At 40.9% G+C, this 21,271-nt stretch overlaps 1 protein-coding gene across 1 annotated transcript in view; it reads left to right on the forward strand.

The window, feature by feature from the left end:
- serinc5 (serine incorporator 5) overlaps window positions 1-21,271 on the forward strand; it is a 78,198-nt gene that overhangs the window by 53,198 nt on the left and 3,729 nt on the right. The window contains exons 6-11 of the mRNA XM_072596055.1: window positions 3,669-3,880; window positions 9,448-9,543; window positions 9,667-9,793; window positions 11,401-11,470; window positions 15,968-16,007; window positions 18,835-18,982. Coding sequence (XP_072452156.1) covers window positions 3,669-3,880; window positions 9,448-9,543; window positions 9,667-9,793; window positions 11,401-11,470; window positions 15,968-16,007; window positions 18,835-18,982 — 693 coding nt within the window. The remainder of the gene's footprint in view (window positions 1-3,668; window positions 3,881-9,447; window positions 9,544-9,666; window positions 9,794-11,400; window positions 11,471-15,967; window positions 16,008-18,834; window positions 18,983-21,271) is intronic.

Genomic DNA, 21,271 nt, shown 5'->3' on the forward strand with positions numbered 1-21,271 from the left:
GTTGCCCCTTCGGTCCTTTTTAAGTCTTTCCCCTCTCACCCTAAAACTGTGCCGTCTTGTTCTGAACTCCCAAACCCCAGGGAAAGACCTTGTCTATTTACTCTATCCACATTCCACATGATTTTATAAACCTCTATAAAGGTCACCCCTTGCCCTCCAATGCACTAGGGAAAACAGCTGCAGCCTGTAGCTCAAACTCTTCAACCTTGGCAACGTCCTTTAAATCTTTTTGAATCTTTTCAAGTTTCACCATATCTTTCCTATATCAGGGAGAGCAGAATTGCATACAATATTCCAATAGTGGCCAAACCTATGTCCTGTACAGTTGCAACATGACCTCCCAACTCTTCTACTCAATGCTCTGACCAATAAAGGAAAGCATACCAAATGTCGCCTTCACTATTCTATCTACCAGCAACTAGAACCTGCACTTCAAGGTCTCTTTTTATTCAGCAATATTCCCCAGGACCTTACACTTAATTTGCCTTTCCAAAATACAGCACCTCACCATTATCTAAATTCAGTTCCAACTGACACTCCTCAGTCCATTGGCCCTTCTGATCAAGATCCTGAGATAAGCTGCTTCGCTGTCCACTGCACCTCCAATTTTGGTATTATCTGCAAACTTAATAACTATACCTCCTGTATTCACATCCAAATAGAGTATTAGTAATGTACAGCATGGAACAGACCCTTCGGTCCATGCTGACCAGATATCCCAACTCAATCTAGTCCCACCTGCCAGCACCCGGCCCACATCCCTCCAAAACCTTCCTATTCCTATACCCATCCAAATGCCTCTTAAATGTTGCAATTGTTCCAGCCTCCACCACTTCCTCTGGCAGCTCATTCCATATCCATACCACCCTCTGTGTGAAAAGGCTGCCCCTTAGGTCTCTTTTATATCTTTCCCCTCTCACCCTAAACCTATCCCCTCTAGTTCTGGACTCCCCGACCCCAGGGAAAAGACTTTGTATATTTATCCTATCCATGCCCCTCATAACTTTGTAAACCTCTATAAGGTCACCCCTCAGCCTCCGATGCTACAGGGAAAACAGCCCCAGCCTGTTCAGCCTCTCCCTATATCTCAAATCCTTCAACCCTGGCAACATCCTTGTAAATCTTTTCTGAACCCTTTCAAATTTCACAACATTTTTCCAATAGGAAGGAGACCAGAACTGCACGCAATATTCCAAAAGTGGCCGAACGAATGTCCTGTCTTGCCGCAACATGACCTCCCAACTCCTGTACTCAATACTCTGACCAATAAAGGAAAGCATACCAAACGCCTTCTTCACTATCCTATCTACCTGTGACTCCACTTTCAAGGAGATATGAACGTGCACTCCAAGGTCTCTTTGTTCAGCAACACTTCCTAGGACCTTACCATTAAGTGTATAAGTCCCGCTAAGATTTGCTTTCCCAAAATGCAGCACCTCGTATTTATCTGAGCTAAACTCCATCTGCCACTTCTCAGCCCATTGGCCCATCTGGTCAAGATCTTGTTGTAATCTGAGGTAACCTTCTTCGCTGTCCTCTACACCTCCAATTTTGGTGTCATCTGCAAACCTACTAATTGTACCTCTTATGAACATAGAACATAGAACAATACAGCACAGAACAGGCCCTTCGGCCCACCATGTTGTGCCGAACTTCTAACCTAGATTAAGCACCCATCCATGTACCTATCCAAATGCCGCTTAAAGGTCGCCAATGATTCTGACTCTACCACTCCCACGGGCAGCGCATTCCATGCCCCCTATGCTCGCATCCAAATCATTTATGTAAGTGACAAAAAGTAGAGGACCCAGCACTGATCCTTGTGGCACTCCACTAGTCTCAGGCCTCCAGTCTGAAAAACAACCCTCCACTACCACCCTCTGTCTTCTACCTTTGAGCCAGTTCTGTATCCAAATGGCTAGTTCTCCCTTTATTCCGTGAGACCTAACCTTGCTAACCAGTCTCCCATGGGGAACCCTGTCGAACGCCTTACTGAAGTCCATATAGATCACATCTACCGCTCTGCCCTCATCAATCGTCTTTGTTACTTCTTCAAAAAACTCAATCAAGTTTGTGAGACATGTTCCCACACATAAAGCCATGTAGACTATCCCTAATCAGTCCTTCCCTTTCCAAATACATGTACATCCTGTCCCTCAGGATTCCCTCCAACAATCTGCCCACCACCAACGTCAGGCTCACTGCTCTATAGTTCCCTGGCTTGTCCTTACCCCCCTTCTTAAACAGTGGCAGCACGTTAGCCAAACTCTAGTCTTCTGGCACCTCACGTGACTATCGATGATACAAATATCTCAGCAAGAGATCCAGCAATCACTTCTCCAGCTTCCTACGGAGTTCTAGGGTACACCTGATCAGGTCCTGCTGATGAAAAGCAGTGAACCCAGCACTGATCCTTGTGGCACTCCGCTAGTCACAGGCCTCCAGTCTGAAAAGCAACCCTCCAAAATTAAGAGAGAGTTGGGCCTAGCATCTACTGGCCTGAAACTCTTTGAATTGGAATGTTGGTTCTGCTTGTCATACGATAGTGTGTGCACATTCTTAATATTCTCAATACGACAGTGAAAACTCAGTATTATTTTAGTCATGATATACATCACTGTTTATCAACTCAACAAAATTGAAATAATTGATGATCCTTGAATAATTGGCTACATTGGAGATTATATTGTCTGCTTATTGGGGATATTTTGTGTGGATGAGAAGGGAGTGTAGCTGGCTGCATTGAAGTTAGATTAACTTTATTATTCTCTCGTGTCTAGGTGGTATTGTGCACTAAATTACCTTTCTTTTATTTAAGTACACCCCAAATATCTCACTAGGAAGGGGAAAGCTATTAAAGGATGGGGATAAACTTACAATGACAAGCCACCTGATCTTAAATAAAAATATTGATCACTTGCCTAGTTAGCAGGAAGGCTAGTTCAGAAGGATTCTCCTTTTCCTCACACCCCTTAAGAAAATTGCTCTTTAAGGACCAGAAATGAACGAATGAGCTGTTTCGGCTTTTAAAACTATTTTAAAAGTGTTGCTCCCAGTGCAGTCAAAGACAACTTTGCATATTTAATGTATGTTTGTTCCCTCCTGCAAAAAGGATATGCAGTCAAATTGGATCTAGGTGTCAACATTTTCCTAAATGTTAGTATAATTAATACATTGAAGTGTCCCATCTACCCTGTAACTTTGGCATGTGGCTTCATCAGTAGTTCCACATGAACTAGCTTTCAGTGTCAGGCAGGATGGTGACTAAAAGGGGAGGTTACGTTTTCTTTTTCTGCATTCTGAAGGGGAACCCTGAAGTGATATCGAAAATAGTTTGTGGACTGTCCCTAGTAAATGATTACTGAACGACATTGCCAGAAGTTTATAATGGACACTGGCTGGCTTATTTAATCCAAGATGAAGGAAGACAATGGAAAGCTCTCAAGGGATTCAATTTCTTTTTGAGTAAAAATAGAGAGCTTTTATTTCCTGATATAAAAGGGTTACTGTGTATTAGTTGATGTGAAAGGTGCACACTCTCATCAGCATTTTAATAAACTTCTAGGGCTCCAGGCACTGTATCTCCTGTCCGATTATAATGTGTGGTTTTTGTTTCCTGTCTGCTAACAAATGACAATTATTTCCTATTTCTTGTGTCTTCTTGATAGGTGGGCTGGAACATCAAACAATAAGTGTTGGTATGCTGCCTTGGCCCTGGTTACCCTCATTCTTTACTCTATTGCTGTCTGCGCTGTTGTTCTGATGGTGATATTTTACACCGATCCTGAAGGCTGCATGCTAAATAAGATTTTATTGGGCGTCAACACTAGCCTCTGCTTCATCGTCTCCATGGTAGCAATTACACCCTGTGTTCAAAAATGTGAGTTTGTAATTTTGAGTCCTGACTCCAATGAACTAGCACTTCGCTAGTGTTTTTACATTCAACCCTGTGGTCTTGTAAGATCTGCATGAGAAAAGTTACTGAGATGTGATGTGAAACTCAATTGTTTGTTTGAAATGTGACAGTTGCAAAGTATTTTTTTCTAAAACTTAAGTAGCCTGGATTTTCTGACAGTCAGACTTTCGTCATTCCAATGTAGATGGGAGTTGTATGTGGGAGTAACTTGGCAAATTGAACTTTGTTCTGGGCAATTTCTCTATATCTGAAACCCCTCAAAAGTCTCTTTTTAAACCGGGGGATTGAAAGGTTCTGTTGAAATGAAGTAAAATAGTTATTCATGGTAAATTAGATGATTAAATCCTGAATAACAATTTTATGAACTAATCTCTTTCTCCAACACCCCGCCCCCCCCCGCCACCCCACCCGTATATAGCTCCCCATGACCCAATAACCCCTCCCCACATTGGAACCCAACTGTCGTCCCCAGAGCTGAACTGACACTCCTCTCCTGCTGCCTGACACACACTCCCTCCTTTCCCACAACTGTTCCACATTTGTGCTGATCAGCCGCTCCACCTCCACCCGCTTCCAGACTCAACCCAATCCCCCACCTCGCTCCTCCCCCCGCTAGACCTCTCCAATCTCCAGTCCTTCATGCTGGACCCAACTTGTGCTCACTCCAACCCACCCGAAACACTGCATCACTTACATGGCCTTTTTAACCACCTTGCACAACTCCCACTTGGTATCCTACTCCCCTGGCACACTACCAACTGGCATTCTACACCCTATTCATCTGGTGTCCTTATGCAGGTACCCTACCTCTACTCAGCTGGTATCCTACCTATCTGGCATTCTATCACCTAACCTCCCAGCATCCTAACATTACACTTGGGTTATGTACTTACCAAATTACAGCAGCTGTCAAAGAGACTTTGAGGGTCTTTATATCTGGCACGTGACTGCTGTGAAAAGGGTGCATTGTGTCACGAAAGAATTGACAGAATGTAAGGATAGCTTTGCATTTCTGAAGGGCCCTTGAACAGAACCTCTGCTCAGAAATGCAAGCCTCTCTTACTTTGCCACCGGGCCTTTTTTTTAGAAATAATCAGTTTGGGAAATCCAGTCCTTTATATTTTTACGCATGCTAAGTGGCTGATATGTTAATGGTGTCAATTTCTTTGCTTTCTTTATTTGCCAGTTTAGTCTGTATGATATCTCTTGTTGCTATTCCTATTGGATTGTGTTTTGGAGGGGGCAGGACAGGGTCTCATGCCTGTCTTTGTGTAGTTGACCTCATTATTCAGAACTATTTTGTAACATAACCAAAGTTTCATTACTTTCCCATTCCATAATTAATCTGCACATTGTCAATTCCCAAGCCCCAACAGAGTGATGTGGCCCAAGTGTTTACTTTTTAAAAACGAAACCATGTATTCATTGTACTTGATTATGTGTTCCCACTGTGACAGAAGTGATCACAAATTGTTAGTTTGTGCTACCTCCTCCCATGCAGAAATAACTGGTCATTGTTCTGAGACATGTTAGAAGGATGACATAAATCTCCAGTAGAAGAACAAAACATGAAAGTCATATGTGCTGTTCAGAAGAAAAGAAATCCAATCTGATTGGAAATTGAATTAGATTGTGGGAAAGTTTTTAAAACCAATGTCTGAAGTGGAAATCATCAGATAAAGCCACACAGTAGAGTATGTTTAGCAAGGTGGGGTAGTGAGGATAAGTGTGCACTCTTTCCTACATAAGTTGTTATCAAGGTTAGAAATGTTTCTATTAAGATCATGCTTTGTACTAGCACAATTCCTCGCTGTCCTTGATGCATAATACTTCATGTTCTTTTACTCATTCCACAAGTTAATCTATTGCATTTCTATTGTAAAACAGACATTCCTTTTGTGTGGCAAAGTGGGTTTTGGCATTAGTGCAGACATTAGTGATTTGGCATCTTGTGTGTGATATCCCACATGTCAATCTCAAACAAATTGTCAGTGTCTGATGCTTTGATTTGTATACATCTTTTGTACAAGTCTCAGAGTGAAACCTATTTGGAAGCAATGATTTTATGGTCAACTCTGTCATGCGACCCAAATTTTAAGAGTGCATATGGATATATTTTGCTTGTTTGTATTACAAACTTGATGCAGTGGAATGACCTAAATGAATCATTTGACATCTAAGCCCACTTCAAACATCAAAAAGTTTATTGTTTTACACCACTGGGGACATGTTCTCTGGGCTATACAGGGACTTCACCACTGAACAAGGGAAAACATGCAGCTTAAATACTCAACCCATGTCAGCTGGCTCTCCTCAAACTGCTCATCCAATTACCTTGGTGTCTCAATATTGTGTGGTCAGTGGATGGTCAGACCCTTCCCTTCCATCCCTTGATGAATACCAGAGTTTGGACCAGCCTGGTTCAAGGCTGTACCTTGTTTACTTGTTCGACAGAGCCCATTGCATACATTTCATAACACTCTTTATCTTAATCTAGTTACTTGGATATACGCCTTCTATCAATGCAGCTCACCATTGTTTATTCTTGTTTATAGTTTAATTTCAAACAGCCGACTGTGGAAGCTGCTGTTTCGGCTAACCATTTTCCTCTGCCATTTTATGTCAGCTGAGAACCACTTTTAGCCATTTTATATGGCTTCAGTCATCAGCTTCCCTAACACATACAACACAAAACCCTATCAAAGAGCAGGTCACGTGGGCCTATGATCTTGCTTCGCCATTCAGTATGATCATGGTTGATCAGATTTTTATTCTCAATTATGTATCCATTTACCTCTGCTTAAAAGTCTTTAAAGATTCTGCAGCTACAGCTGTTGAAGTGTGAAACATTCGAGTAAGGTGGTAGAGGTCTCCTTAAATAATGTTTAACACAGCAATTGACTGACTGGGACATCTGTCCCAGAACACTACTTTATGTTTAAATCAAAATTTAAATATTTCCATATCCTTTAATTCTGTTCATGTGACGCAATGACAATTTGAATCGTATTTTTACTAATATCTTTATAGATCCAATGATAAAAGTTTCAGCTTAAACTGCAGCCAGCAGCATAGGCATAGTTTACACACAAACTTGCTCCTTTGGCAAATCTTATTTTTTTCTCTCGCTTCGCTGCTCAAATATATTTGATGTCACCAAACATAAAATCTGCCATGTGCCAATATGATTTGGCAGATTTTAAGAACAACAAGTAACTCATCTCCTGAGTCCCCAAAGCTCCTCCACTATCTACAAGGCACAAATCGGGGGTGTGATGGAATACCCCCCACCCCCCCCGACTCGCCTGGATGGGTGCAACTCCAACAAAACTCCGGAAGCTTGACACCATCTAGGATAAAGCAGCCCATTTGATTGGCACCACATCTACTCCCTCCACCACTGACGCTCAGTAGCAGCTGTTTGTACCATCAGCAAGACACACTGCAAAAGTTCATCAAAGGTTTACCAAAGCACTTTCTAAACCCACAACTCCTCCTGTCTACAAGAACCACTGCAGCAGATGCATGGGAACACCATCACCTCCAAGTTCTCATCCAAGCCATTCACTATCCTGACTTGGAAATATATTGCTGTTCCCTCAGTATTGTTTGGTCAAAATCCTGAAGTTCCTTCCCTAACAGCATTTGTGGGTCTACCTGCAGCACATGAATTACAGTGGTTCAAGAATGCAGTTCACCACCTTCTCAAGTACAACTAGGGATGGGCAACAACAGTGTTCCTGATTGGTTTGTTCTAAGCTTTCTGAGTAAGACTGTAAATTATTACTGCAACTTTATTGGTGAATTTGTTAAATTGATAAACTGAGTCATATGCTAATTGATTGAATGTGAATCACAAGGGGACACCGTTCTGAGTAGAATTTTTCTCCTTTCATTTGCTTTCTCATGAGTTTTTTTCCTGAAGGCATGTGCTTGGTTATTTGTTGAACCACAGCAAGTACTACAGGTAGGGTAAAAAGACCTGTCCTGCATTGACATAGAGTCATAGAGATGTACAGCATGGAAACAGACCCTTCGGTCCAAACTGTCCATGCCGACCAGAGATCCCAACCCAATCTCGTCCCCCCTGCCAGCACCCGGCCCATATTCCTCCAAACCCTTCCTATTCATATACCCATCCAAATGCCTCTTAAATGTTGCAGTTGTACCAGCCTCCACCGCATCCTCTGACAGCTTATTCCATACATGTACCACCCTCTACGTGAAACAGTTGCCCCTTAGGTCTCTTTTATATCTTTTCCCCTCTCACCCTAAACCTATGCCATCTAGTTCTGGACTCTCTGACCCCATGGAAAAAGACTTTGTCTATTTATCCTATCCATGCCCCTCATAATTTTGTAAACCTCTGTAAGGTCACCCCTCAGCCTCTGACGCTCCAGGGAAAACTCCCCAGCCTGTTCAGTCTCTCCCTGCAGCTCCAATCCTCCAACCCTGGCAACATCCTTGTAAATCTTTTCTGAACCCTTTCAAGTTTCTCAACATCTTTCCAAAAGGAAGGAGACCAGAATTGCACGCAATATTCCAACAGTCAACCACAACAGGATCAAGTCTCATGCTGTTGGCACAAATCTGATCCATTCACTATCTCTCTAGCAAACTGACCCCTATTCTATTTAATTAAAGGTTTGCTCGCTGAGCTGGAAGGTTCATTTCCAGACATTTCATTACCCTACTAGGTAACATCTTCAGTGGGCCTCAGGTAAAGCACTGTACATGATTCCTGCTTTCTATTTATATGTTTGGGTTTCTTTGGGTTGGTGATGTCATTTCCTGTGGTGATGTCCTTTCCTGTTCTTTTTCTCGGTGTGGTAGATGGGGTCTAACACCATGCGTTTGTTGATAAAGTTCCGGTTGGAATGCCATGCTTCCAGGAATTTTCATGCATGTCTCTGTTTGGCTTGTCCTAAGATGGATGTGCTGTCCCAGTCGAAGTGGTGTCCTTCCTTATCTATATGTAAGAATACTAGTGAGAGAGGATCATGTCGTTTTGTGGCTAGTTGGTGTTCATGTATCCTGGTGGCTAGTTTTCTGCCTATTTGTCCAATGTAGTGTTTGTTACAGTTATTGCACGGTATTTTATAAATGACAGTAGTTTTGCTTTTTGTCTGTATAGGGTCTTTCATGTTCATTAGCTGCTGTTTTAGTGTGTTGGTGGGTTTGTGGGCTACCATGATGCCAAGGGGTCTGAGTAGTCTGGCAGTTATTTCTGAGATGTCTTTGATGTCACCAAAGGAAATGACATCACCAACCCAAGCGTATAAATAGAAAGCAGGAATCATGTACAGTGCTTCACCTGAGGCCCACTGAAGAGGTTACCTAGTAGGGTAACGAAACATCTGGAAATGAACCTTCCAGCTCAGCGAGCAAACCTACATCCAGAACCTCAACCTGAGCTACAAATCTTCTCAAAATTCACTGAGTATATTAGTCCTTGCTGTATGTATTTCATACATTAGCCAATTGTCTTGCATTATTCTTTCAAATGATTCCCTGTTTGCATTCTGTTTCAGATCAGCCTAACTCAGGCCTTCTCCAGTCAGGAGTAATCAGCTGTTATGTGATGTATCTTACCTTCTCTGCATTGGCCAATTCTCCTCCAGAATATGGTACTTGCAAACTTGGTTTAAAAACAATTATGTATTTTTTCACTAAATTATTATTGCTTTTAAATGGATTTGTTGTCTCTCGAAAGATCTAATAGTGCTCAATGTCTTTTACTCTCTGTTCAGTAATGAAGCAAGGAGTGAACACTACAATATGCATTCCTCAGTTATTGGGCAAAGGCCTTCAAACAGATGACAAGCTTGTTTCTGTGCTGGGCGCCATTATCATGTATGGCTGCGTGCTTTATGCCTGGTATGTTCATCTATTACTTTGCTCTTCAAAACAGGGGAAAAAAAAACAGAATCTGGATATGGTTACAGGCTCAGACTTTGATTTGCATTGATCTTGCTCATATTTGTCGCATAGATTGAGAAAGCCGTTCCAGTCAAATACTCCATTGATGCAAACTAGCTTTCAGGGCATTCACAGAACTACAAAAGTGTTCTGATTAAGGAGGCCATTCAGCCTATTCAGCTCTCTCAATGCATTTCATGGCTCCGTGCCATCCTCTGCCTTTTCCTCATGCCTCTGTACATAGGATGACTTTTTAAAAAAATTGAAACAATGCCCTCTTAAATGCCTGAATTCTAATTTTGGACTTGAGCTGCAAAATTGGAGGCAGCACATGAAATAAAGCTTCCATGTTTTTAAATTAAATGTATGCATGGACAAGCTCCCATCCACTATATCAGAAATTAATATAAATGTTGTTGATGGTATTTAAAGATTATTAGAATTAGCAGTTGGACAACCTATTTCATCTCATTGTGATGGAATGTACATGACGATGAGTGGAGTGAGAACAGTTCTAGATAACATTATAATCCCTGAATGCTGCATCTTAAGCACCAGGTCACATGGACTCATTTGGACTCATAGAGTCATAGCGATGTACAGCATGGAAACAGACCCTTTGGTCCAACCCATCAGGGCCGACCAGATATCCCAACCCAATCTAGTCCCACCTGCCAGCACCCGGCCCATATCCCTCCAAACTCTTCCTATTTGTATACTCATCCAAATGCCTCTTAAATGTTGCAATTGTACCAGTCTCCACCACTTCCTCTGGCAGCTCATTCCATACACGTACCACCCTCTGTGTGAAAAACCCTGACTTGATTTGTTTTTCCAGATGCTTTTTTTCACATTTTAAAATAAAAATGTTTTCCAAAACAAAATTGGGGTTGGAATGCAGAGCATAATGTCTGAAAGCAGCTAGTTTAAAAATTCTTGGACGGCTTCAGATTTGATCCTATTAACTGTAGAAGTGTAAACTGACATAAATTTTCATAAGGTCCCATCAGTAACGCATCAAAGACACCTCTTCCATCACAAAGGGGAGGGGGTTAAAGAAAGTTGCTGGTAATATTTACAAACCAACAGTCATTGCGTGTTAAGTGGGAGGCCCTTGAATTCCAATTACTAATAAACATCCTGCTTAGGAACAGAATTGACTTGGTCCAAATCTCAGCCAATTTTCAGGGTGTTCAGTATGGCCTGAAGCTGGCTGTCATGGACTGTTCTAAAATACATTCATGGAATTAGAAGACAAGTGAAAATAAAAAGTAGAGAAGAGATGCTGTCAGCTGTATAGCAGCTGCTGGAGGAGGCATGTTATGTAAATTAAATGTTTTAATGATGGAACTAAGAAACACACTTAGACAATGAACACACGTGCCTTGGGGAGGATTTGGCCTCTATACTGAAATATATTTACACTGCTACAATCTGGAAAAATGTGGGAGTGGAGAAGTGACATACTTCTGTTGAGACTTTGTGATTAATGGATTCTCAAGTAGAATGCCAACAATCCCAACGTCATTTGGGAAAAAAAAAATTTTCTTTGTTCTTTCTTTTAGTCTAACTTCAACAACACGTTCCAGCTCAGCCACCCTGGGGGTGAGCACAGTTCCAAACTCTGAGCCAACCGTAAGTATATATCTGATTTGCCAAAGTGGAATGTTTGTTTCAACCTGGTGTGCTGTTAAATCGCACGCATTCCAGTACTGATTCACTGACTTACATCCCATGCAAACACTGGAGCATATTTATCCAGGGTGCACTAATTTTATTGGGGAATGAAATGTATGAGCTAAAGAAAAGTTGTTTGTTGGTATCTTTATTTTGTAGCATTCAGTTAAAATATCTTAGAAAGTGGTGTTGATTTTTTTTCACAGATACCATTTTCTTCATTTGAAACTATAATCACTAGCTAAGCGAGAGCTGTTATTTTAAAAAAAGATAAATGACTAGCTAGTTCTTTTAAAATGAGCTTTTTGTATAAATCTGCCTTGACTTGATGTTAGGAAGGGATTTTCCAGCTTTAATTCAATTTCAGAAAGTAGGCCCAAAGAAGATTTTGTTTCATTTTTTGCTAATTGCATAAGATTGAAAATTGGTCAGTTGAAGTCTGAATGATATAAATCCTGGGTGTGTCTTGATTTTTTTTCAACCTCCTATTCAGTCTATCTACAGTGAAGGTTATATATTTACAAAGAAACCTGTGCAAAGTTTCTGTCTATGATCTGGTAGTACACTTTTTTAAGATTTATTTTTTAAATTGTTATTTTAATGGAATTTATTAGTTTACTCTCTGCAAAATATTTATATTAAGGGTTTGGTGGGTGGAGTATGTTTAATTACAGATGTATGTCTGGTGTGTTAGTGAGAAATTCCTGTTGATGCAGACATTCAAACAGAATAAACGTGTGTGTGTGTGAGACACCCTGTTAATATGCAGTTGTAGCCATGCCTTCGCCAGTGCCTCAAGAGTATCAGAAACATAGATCGGAGAAACTTCTCTCCTGAGTAGATGGGTCAATAACTAGGGGCTACATTTTTAAAGTAAGAAGCAGAGGTTTCGAGGGGATTTGAGGATAAATATCTTCACCCAGAGGGTGCTGGGTATCTCGCACTCACTGGTGGTAGAGGCACGAACTCTCATGGCAATGAAGAAGTATTTAGATGTGCAATTGAAATGCCATAACATTCCAGGCTACAGGTCAAGTTCTCGAAAATAGCGTTTGAATAGAAAGGTGCTTAATGGCTGGCAGGGACATGATAGGCCAAATGACTTTTTTTTTTCCCATGCTGTAAAAACCCTTTGACTCTATCTGCATATTTTATACATTATAGTTACAAACTTGAGGTCTAATTTACCCACAGCTTGCTTGCATGATGCTCTTGTTAATGGTGTTGAAATAGAAAAAGTCCCAGTGTTGCAATCTCTTGAATAAAGTGTTGAGTAAGCTTTTTCAAAACGTGGTGAACATCATCACTGTGTAATGATCCTCATTGCTGTTTTCACTTTGGGACTGATATGCAGTCTGCCAGTCTTTATGTAGATTGTGAGATCAGAACAAACTATCAGCAATTCAACTACGAAAGGCTGAACATCCATGTTTGGTCTTGCGAAAATCTGTATTGAACAGTTGTAGTCCAGGAGAGGAAAATGCCCTAATTGCATTATGCTGTCCTATAGGGGATTATAGATTTACTTGTGTTTATCCCTAAACAGTATGTTATTTTCTCATTCCTTCCCACTCCACAGTGGGAGCATTAAGGATTGAAGGATGGGCACTGTCTTGTTTGTGGACAATGCAGTGCCTTTATAGCTATGACTGAATGCCTGTTGTATACCTTCTATGGGATTGTGCCCTGAACTGAAGAATGAAGGAAGGGCATCAAACTAAGGAAGAAAGACTACTGTTTTTTTTACTGAAAATGCAAATTACAAGTTAATGTAAAGCTGTTTACATTCTGTCAACATTTTTGTCTTGTACTCATTAGGATAACTGAAAGTTTGTTGAGGACTTACAATAGAAAAGGTGGCTGATTGGTTGGCAAGTCAATTCTAATTGAGGTGTTGCCATGGAGAATGTGCCACAAAGCTGTTTTGTTTATTTCAAAAAAAGCTGCAATACCCAGACACACTATTTTTGCCTGTAGAAGAAAAAGGCAAATGATTATATAAACTTCAAACAAGTGTTAAGTGAGCCACATTGCAAGCCAGACTGATGGACTTCAATTATTTGTTAACACATTTGGGGTTGATCAGCATGTGCTGTTCAATAACAGTTGCATCTAAAATTAGGCGTAATGTTTTGAATTTTCCAAGCATATGCTCAGTCCTCTGCCAATCGAAAGGATGTGATATTTGCCATGATCCACCAATTGTTGAGACAAACAACCTGCATAGCTGGCTTCACAACGGTACTGACAATTATTAAATCTGATTATCCATTTCTTTGTGTTAGGTGGAAAGCCTTTTTGCCTCGTTTGCAGCATCCTGTTAATACTGAATATCACTGGCTTTTCCTACTGCATAGTAGCAGTGTGAAATGGATAGCTTAACCAGTTATTCAAATTTTAAGGCACTTTACCTTTTCAGGGTAATTTGGGATAGACTGGGCACTTCACAGGTTTGAAAGTAGCAAACTTTGGTTAATTCATTAGTTTACTGCAGGCCATGACATCAGACATCTATTCCAGCAACTGATAAATTGTATCAAGCAGTATGCCTCTTCAGGTTTTTCCACCTATTGCAACCATGTCCACCCTTTTCCTCAACCAAGGATTCCCCGCTATGATAGTCAACAGGGTCCTGAGCCAAGTCCAACCCCTTTCCTGCACCTCTACCTTTGCCCTTTTCTCTTCGTTCCAAACACCAACAGGATCACTTTGGTCCTGACTTCTCACCCCAACATCATCTGTACTCAAATGATCATAAGCTGGCATTTCTGTCACGTTAAGCAGGATGCCACCATCAGACACACATTCTCCTTTCCCCTCTCATCAGCATTCTGCAAGGACCATTCCATCCAAACACTGATCCAATCCTCTTCCACTTCCAACATCACCTCACACCTCCCTCAGCACCTTCCCCTGAAACACCTGTCTCTTTACTTCCTCCCTCTTCAGTATACAAGGGTCCAAACACATCATCTGGGTAAAGCAGCGCTCTACCTGCACTTCATACAATCTCATCTACTGCATTTGTTGCTCACAATGTTATCTCCTCTACATTGGAGAGATTAAACGCACACTGGGTAACTGCTTTGCAGAGCTCCTACATTTTGACTCTAAAATTGACCCTGCGCTTCCTGTTGGCCACTTCAACCCATTGCTATGTTCTCTAGCCAACGTCTCTGTCTCAGGCTTGGTGCAGTGCTCCAGTGAAGCTCTGCTCAAGCTGGAAGAACAGCACCTCATTTTCCATTTGGGAAGCCTGCAGCCTTCATGGATTAATATCGAGTTCAATCATTTTACAGCCTGAATTTTACCTTCCATGTCCTTTTTTATCCACCCAAACACCCCAGGCCCTGTCAGTACACAGCCTGCTTTAAGCACAGCCAGCTCATTTATATGTTCTCATGCCCCCATTAGCAGCTCTTCTTTCCTCCTGGCTCAGCATTATCCTTCCCTTTGCATAACTATCTTTCTCTCTCTGGATCCATCTCCACTTATCGCTCCCTTGTCTACCCCTAACCCCACCCCATCTTCAGCATATGTACCCCTCCTTTTCGAAGCTGCCATCAGTTCTGAAGAAGGGTCACTGGATGTAAACGTTATCTCTGCTTTCTCACTACAGATGCTGCCAAATCTATTGCGGTCCTCCAGCAATTTCTGTTTTTGCTCCAGAGTTCCAGATTTTTATTATTATCTTTATCTGTTCACAATAAACTAAATACAGACTGTACTCATCCCTTCAATATACAGTGAAATTTTACATTCTTGCTTTTGTCCCAAAAATGCAAGATGAAAAGATAAGGGTATTATTAAGCTGGACAGGGTGCAGAAGAGATTTAGGATGTTGCTGGGAATAGAGGATTTGAGTTATGAGGAAAGGCTGCATAGACTGGAACTTTTTCCACTGGACCATAGAAGGTTTAGGGGTGACCTTTGGAAGTTTATAAATTTGAGGGGCATAAATAAAGTGGATGGCAGGTGTCTTTTCCCTAGAGTGTGGGATTTCAAGTCTAGTGGGCATATTTTTAAGGTGTAAAGAGAAAGTTTTTAAAAAATAACCATTTATTTTCAATACAAAGGTGTTCAAGTGTGGAATGAACTGCCAGAGGAAATGATGGATGCAGGTGTAGTTGCAATGTTTAAAAGACATATAGATAAATACATGAATAAGCAATGTTTGGGGGGAATGTGGGCCAAGCACAGGCAGGTGGGACTGGTTTAATTTAGGATTATAGTTGGCATGAACTGGTTGGACCACAGGGTCTGTTTCCATGCTGTATGACCCAATGAAAAGCTTCAACGTTTTGCTAACCAGACTCACGTTCTGTACTGTCAAGTGACTTGTTAATCCAGTGTTGTGAATCATTCAATCCTAGCATATGTTGGAATGATACAGTTCTGTCCAAAATCCTGTGTGATATGAGCAGCCTTTTAACAGAACTCCTCATTATCTTACAGGAAGCTCGCTGCTGCTTCTGCTTTGCACCAGATGAGGAAGGTAAGGTCCAATCCTCCATTATTTAAATTTGTAAACACACCAATTGGCAGTGAAAATCGTCATTGCTAGTAATCTAAAGCAGGCAAAATGATAATTCCTTGTCACTTCTATGACAAACCTAACTTGCAGATCTACTGTAATCAGCAAATGCAAAATTGCCTGCTTTATGATCCCAACAATGTGCAATTTTGCTCCCACTGGCTGGAGTTGCAGTCAGTGGCGATTTTGTTTCTGGGGAGAGTGTCACCATTATATTGGGGATTTCAGATTTTGCAAGCATATTTCCAGTGACGTTCAGACAGTAATTTAGGGCTCTTCACATCCTCTTTTGTTTGAATATGTGGATCTAGGCATTGCTGTATAAGACAAGTTGTGTAATGTTTTATGCTGAGTTAATGAGGCTTCCCCTTCTTTACTCGTTAATTCTGCTGCTACAGTTTTGTCATGCGTGCTCCATGCAAAACCAATGCAGTTTTGAGAGTATTTGGATAAGGAGGAGTTTTAAGATCAGCTTTTTTAATGTTCTGAAACTCTGAAATGCCACAGGGGTACGATGTTGGAAAAGTACTTGTTTTTAATATTCACTGATGGCGAAGAGATGTAACCAACTAGTTAAGCTAAACAGAGTAAGCAGCAAGTGATAGACAGAGCTAAGTAATGCCACAACTATCAATCTGATCGAAGGCTCTGTATTCCAGCCACATCTGGTCATGAATCATGTTGGACAATTAAATAACCCACTGGAGGGAGAGGCTCCGCAAACATTCCCATCCTCAATGATGGGGAGCCCAGCACACCAGTGCAAAACATGAGCCTGATTCATTGGTTGTGGGAACACTTAGCTCTGTCTATTGCTGGCTACTTTAGCTTTTTGCATGCTTCACCAGGTTGATGCTTCCCTTTAGTTATGCTTGATGCTGCTCCTGGCATGCCTTCAATACTGTCATGGACAGAGGCTTCTGCAGCTGGCAGAATAGTGAGGATGAGGTTGAGTATGTTTTTGCCTCTTGTTGGTTCCCTACCACCTGCCATAGATCTGGTCGAGCAACTACATCCTTTAGGACCTGACCAGCTCGAGCACTAGTGCTGGTTTCAAAGCACTCTTGATGGACATTGAAATCCCCCACCCAGAGTAGAATCTGTGCCCTTGTCACCTTTATGCTTCTCCAAATGGTGTTCAAAGTGGCTGATGAATCACTACTCCTCCAAGGGGAACCTGCACATGGCAATGTGCAGGTTTCCTTGCTAATACTTGAGCTGATGCCACAAGAATTCAGGTGTCCACATTCAATGTAAGGGACTCTCAGAGTAACTCCCTCCTGATTATTTACCATTGTGTCGTCACCTGCTGCTGGGACATGATATACCCAGGGATAATGCTGCTGGGACATGATGTACCCAGGGAAAATGCTGCTGGTGGAAGGTATGATTCAGTGAGTTTGACTGTATTATTGGGACAGTTCTCCCAGTTTTGGCACTAATCCTCAGATGTTGGGAAGCAGGGATTTGCAGGATTGATGTGACACTGTTTGCTGTTGCTGTTTGTTTCCATTGTTTTAGTTGATGCATAGGGTCGGCCAGATTTCATTCCTTTCTTGAGATTCCTTGGCAGTTGATACAAGTGAATGGCTTCCTCCATTGAAGAGGGCATGTAAGAGTCAACCTCCTGACTGTGTGATCTGGAGTCACGTGTAGGCTAGACCAAGTAAGGTTTACCAAGATCTAAAGCTTACCAGGCAAAGGTTTCCTTTTTGAAGAATACTCATGATGTCAATCGACAATGGTTTCATAGTCACGTTAGATATTTCAAACTCCAATTATTGAATTCAAATTTCATTCTCAGCCATGGTAGGATCTGAACCTGGATCTGCAGCATGTTATTAGTCCAGTGAAAATATCACAACACTAACACCTCGTCCCAAACTATCTTTATTTCTCATTGTGAAAGTTATCAAACGTGAAGTCTAAGTATTCCCCTCATAAGAGAAAATAGGACTCAAGTTGAAGTCCTTTTTAATTTGGTTTTGGTTATAGTTTATTTTGAAAGGAAACGTTTGTGTTTAAATGCCAGTTTTCAGTAGAGACCACAAACTATTATTTTTAGTTGCTGTTTTCCTTTTCAGAGCTACAGTTTATCACTTCTGTCTTTAATTAACCAAACTATAAAGTTTCTTTCACGTTGAGCATGCAATGCCAGAGTTAGGCATGGGGTATATAAAGTTTGAAAGGAAACTGTTCAACAGATGTGATTTCTTTCTGTGTAATTTAAAAAAATGTATTTATCAAAAATTTCTTTTAAAAGTCCTTTTTAAATGTCTCCACCACCACAGGGTATATGTGATCCGGGCTCCTTTAACTTCCTGATAAGGCAAAATGAACAATTCTAGGACTTTGGTTCAAAAATATCATTCATAATCGAGAGGTAGTGTGGGAAAACGTCCCTGGAATAATTATCTGCTCAGATTTTTAAAATTTCTGTCCACAACCTCACCCGAAGATGGGGAGATGCCTGACCTCCATTTGGCACTTGCCCATTGTAAAACCAGCCACCTTCTTCAAATCTAAGGAGTGATGGTTTGCAGCCAAGAATCTGTAGTGAATCACTGTGGAGCTGTGATGTTCACTCAGAACCCCTCGTTCTTAGTTGACAAGAGCTTATATTGTGCCTCTGTGTCCTTTTGTGACATCTTGCAATAGTATCAGATTCAGTCAGAGCTGGCTTGTGGATTGAATGGTAAGCCTGGGCCCCTCATTGCTGTTTGTTGTACTTCATTTAGGTGATAGCTGTGTGATCTCATACAGTGACATGTCTACCTTCATATGGCAGGTAACTATAAAGTCGATGGAGCAGAGAAAGGAATCCAGAAGGTGATCCACAATGAGAACAGCGGCGTTGTGTATAGTTACTCCTTCTTCCACTTTGTCTTTTTTCTTGGTTCCCTGTATGTGATGATGACATTAACAAACTGGTTTCAGTAAGTAAACAGCAACTAATTTCTTTAAAATTTCTGTAAAAGTGTGGAAGGAAAGACCATGCAGCATACCAAAACCTTGACAAAATCACTTTGCAGCCATGAAGTCCTTTTGAACTGTAGTGATGGTTTTAACGTAGGATTGCAGCAATAACATGTACATGCCCAGTTAGATTTCCTGTGGTGCTCGCCATGAAGAATATTTTTTAAAAATACCATTGAATGTCTGAATAAATTTGTCTCTTCAGCCAGATTATGCACATAAATTAATCTGTAACTACTCTTACTTATGTTCATCTATATCTTTCCTAGTTATATAAAAATAATTTGTGTAACTGTGGAATGAATCAAAATCTTTTGGCGTGTAGAAGCATACTGCATACTGTTTATTTTTGCTACAAAATTGGTATTCAGCCAAGAAAAGGACTCCTGAAGTTTCTGTTTGCATTTTCTTCGTTATGTTCAAGTCTGGATTTAGACTTTGCTGAAGGATTGTGGATATCAGCCTAGAGTAAAGGGAAGACCTTTAGAATGGAGATGAGGAGAGTATGGAGGCCAGGTCATTGAGTACGTTTTAAACTGGAATAGGTAAGTGGATCAAGGGTTACAGGCAGAAAGCAGGAAAACGGGATTGAGAAACTTATTAGCAGTAATTGAATGGCAGAGCAGACTTGATGGGCTGAATGGCCGAATTTCTGCTCCTATGTCTTATGGTCTTATCATTTACCGAATGCCATTCCCATTCATGGGATTGAAATGCAGTCAGACCTAGAATGGCATAGGAATCTACATTGCCCATTACTGGGGGTGGGTAAGCTAGTTAGCTGGGCGGTTGGTTTGCAATGCAATGCAATGCCAACAGCGCAAGTTGGCTGAGATTACCATGAAAGGCTCTCCTTGTTAACCTCTCTCCTTGCCTGAAATGTGATGACACTCTGGTTAACTCACCTCCAGTCATGTCTCTCTAATGAGAGAGCAACCCTAAGGTTTGGTAGCACTATGATGACTTTTACTTGCCCAGTACCCAGTATACTAGAAATTTGATTTCCACCATTTTAGAAAGAATTTGATTTGAAGGTAAGATAGAAATTAGAGTGAAACATTGAGGGTAATGTGGTTGATGAATACCAAATGCAGAATCCAACATTAAAATGGGAGGTCATTCAGCCCACTGCCTGCACTAACTCGGAGCTACCAATTAGTTCCCACCTCCACATTTCTTCTAATAATCCTGCAGGTTTTTTCTTGTGTTACCCACCAGGCATTAGAAAAACAAAGACTTAATGAGGAAGGAAACGACCAAAAGCCTAGGCTCAATCATATATTTAATAACAAAGAGATCATTTTGTTTACTCTTGTTTGCTCTTTTTGTTTACTTGGGATCTTTGGAGATGCTGCATGCTGCATCATCGCTGTGCCACCCGGGGTCAAAGTCTAAACAGGTGGTTGTAGAGAGAGTAAATGTGTTGGTGGTTATTCTCAAAACTTCCTAAGATTTGGGAAGGTCCAGTGGATTGGGAACCTGCAAATGTAACATAATGCTACTATTTAAGAAGGGGAGACAGAAAGCATGAAACTAAAGGACAATTAGTCTACTTTTAAACACTGGGCAAGTGCTGCAATACATTGTCAAGGAGGCAATAGCGAAACATTTAGAAAATCTAAACACAGGCAGAGTCAACATGGTTTTGTGAAAGAGAAAATGTTATTAGGGTCCTTTTGAGAATGTAACAAACAAGCTGAATAAAGGGGAAATAGTGAAAGTAATATATTTGCATTTCCAAAAGGTAATCAGTAAGGTGTAATATAAAAACTTACTGCACAAACTAAGATGTCGTGATGTTGGAGGTAATGTACATTAATATGGATAGATAATTTGCTGACTAATAGGAAAGAAATTCAAGATAAATGTGTAATTTTCAAGTTGGCAAACTAGTGGAGGCCATTGGGATCATTGTTTAAAATTGCCTTAATATGTGTCATTTGCAATATGTCTTAATTACTTGGATGAAAAATGCGTTCTAGCCAAATTTGTTGCTGTTAGAAGAAACAGGTGGGCAAACAATTTTGAGTGTGGTTGAATTTTAAATAATGACTAGGAGAAAGTGAAGACTGTAGATGCTGGAGATCAGAGTTGAAAAGTGTCGTCTTCCTGATGGGCTTATGCCCGAAACGTCAATTCTCCTGCTCCTCCGATACCTCCTGACCTGCTGTGCTTTTCCAGTGCACACTTTCACTTTCACTTTTAAATAATGAACACTGGTGAAACACTTAAATTTAAAATACAGAAAT

Source organism: Chiloscyllium punctatum, chromosome 2 (assembly GCF_047496795.1).
Source record: "Chiloscyllium punctatum isolate Juve2018m chromosome 2, sChiPun1.3, whole genome shotgun sequence".
Taxonomy (NCBI): Eukaryota; Metazoa; Chordata; class Chondrichthyes; order Orectolobiformes; family Hemiscylliidae; genus Chiloscyllium; species Chiloscyllium punctatum.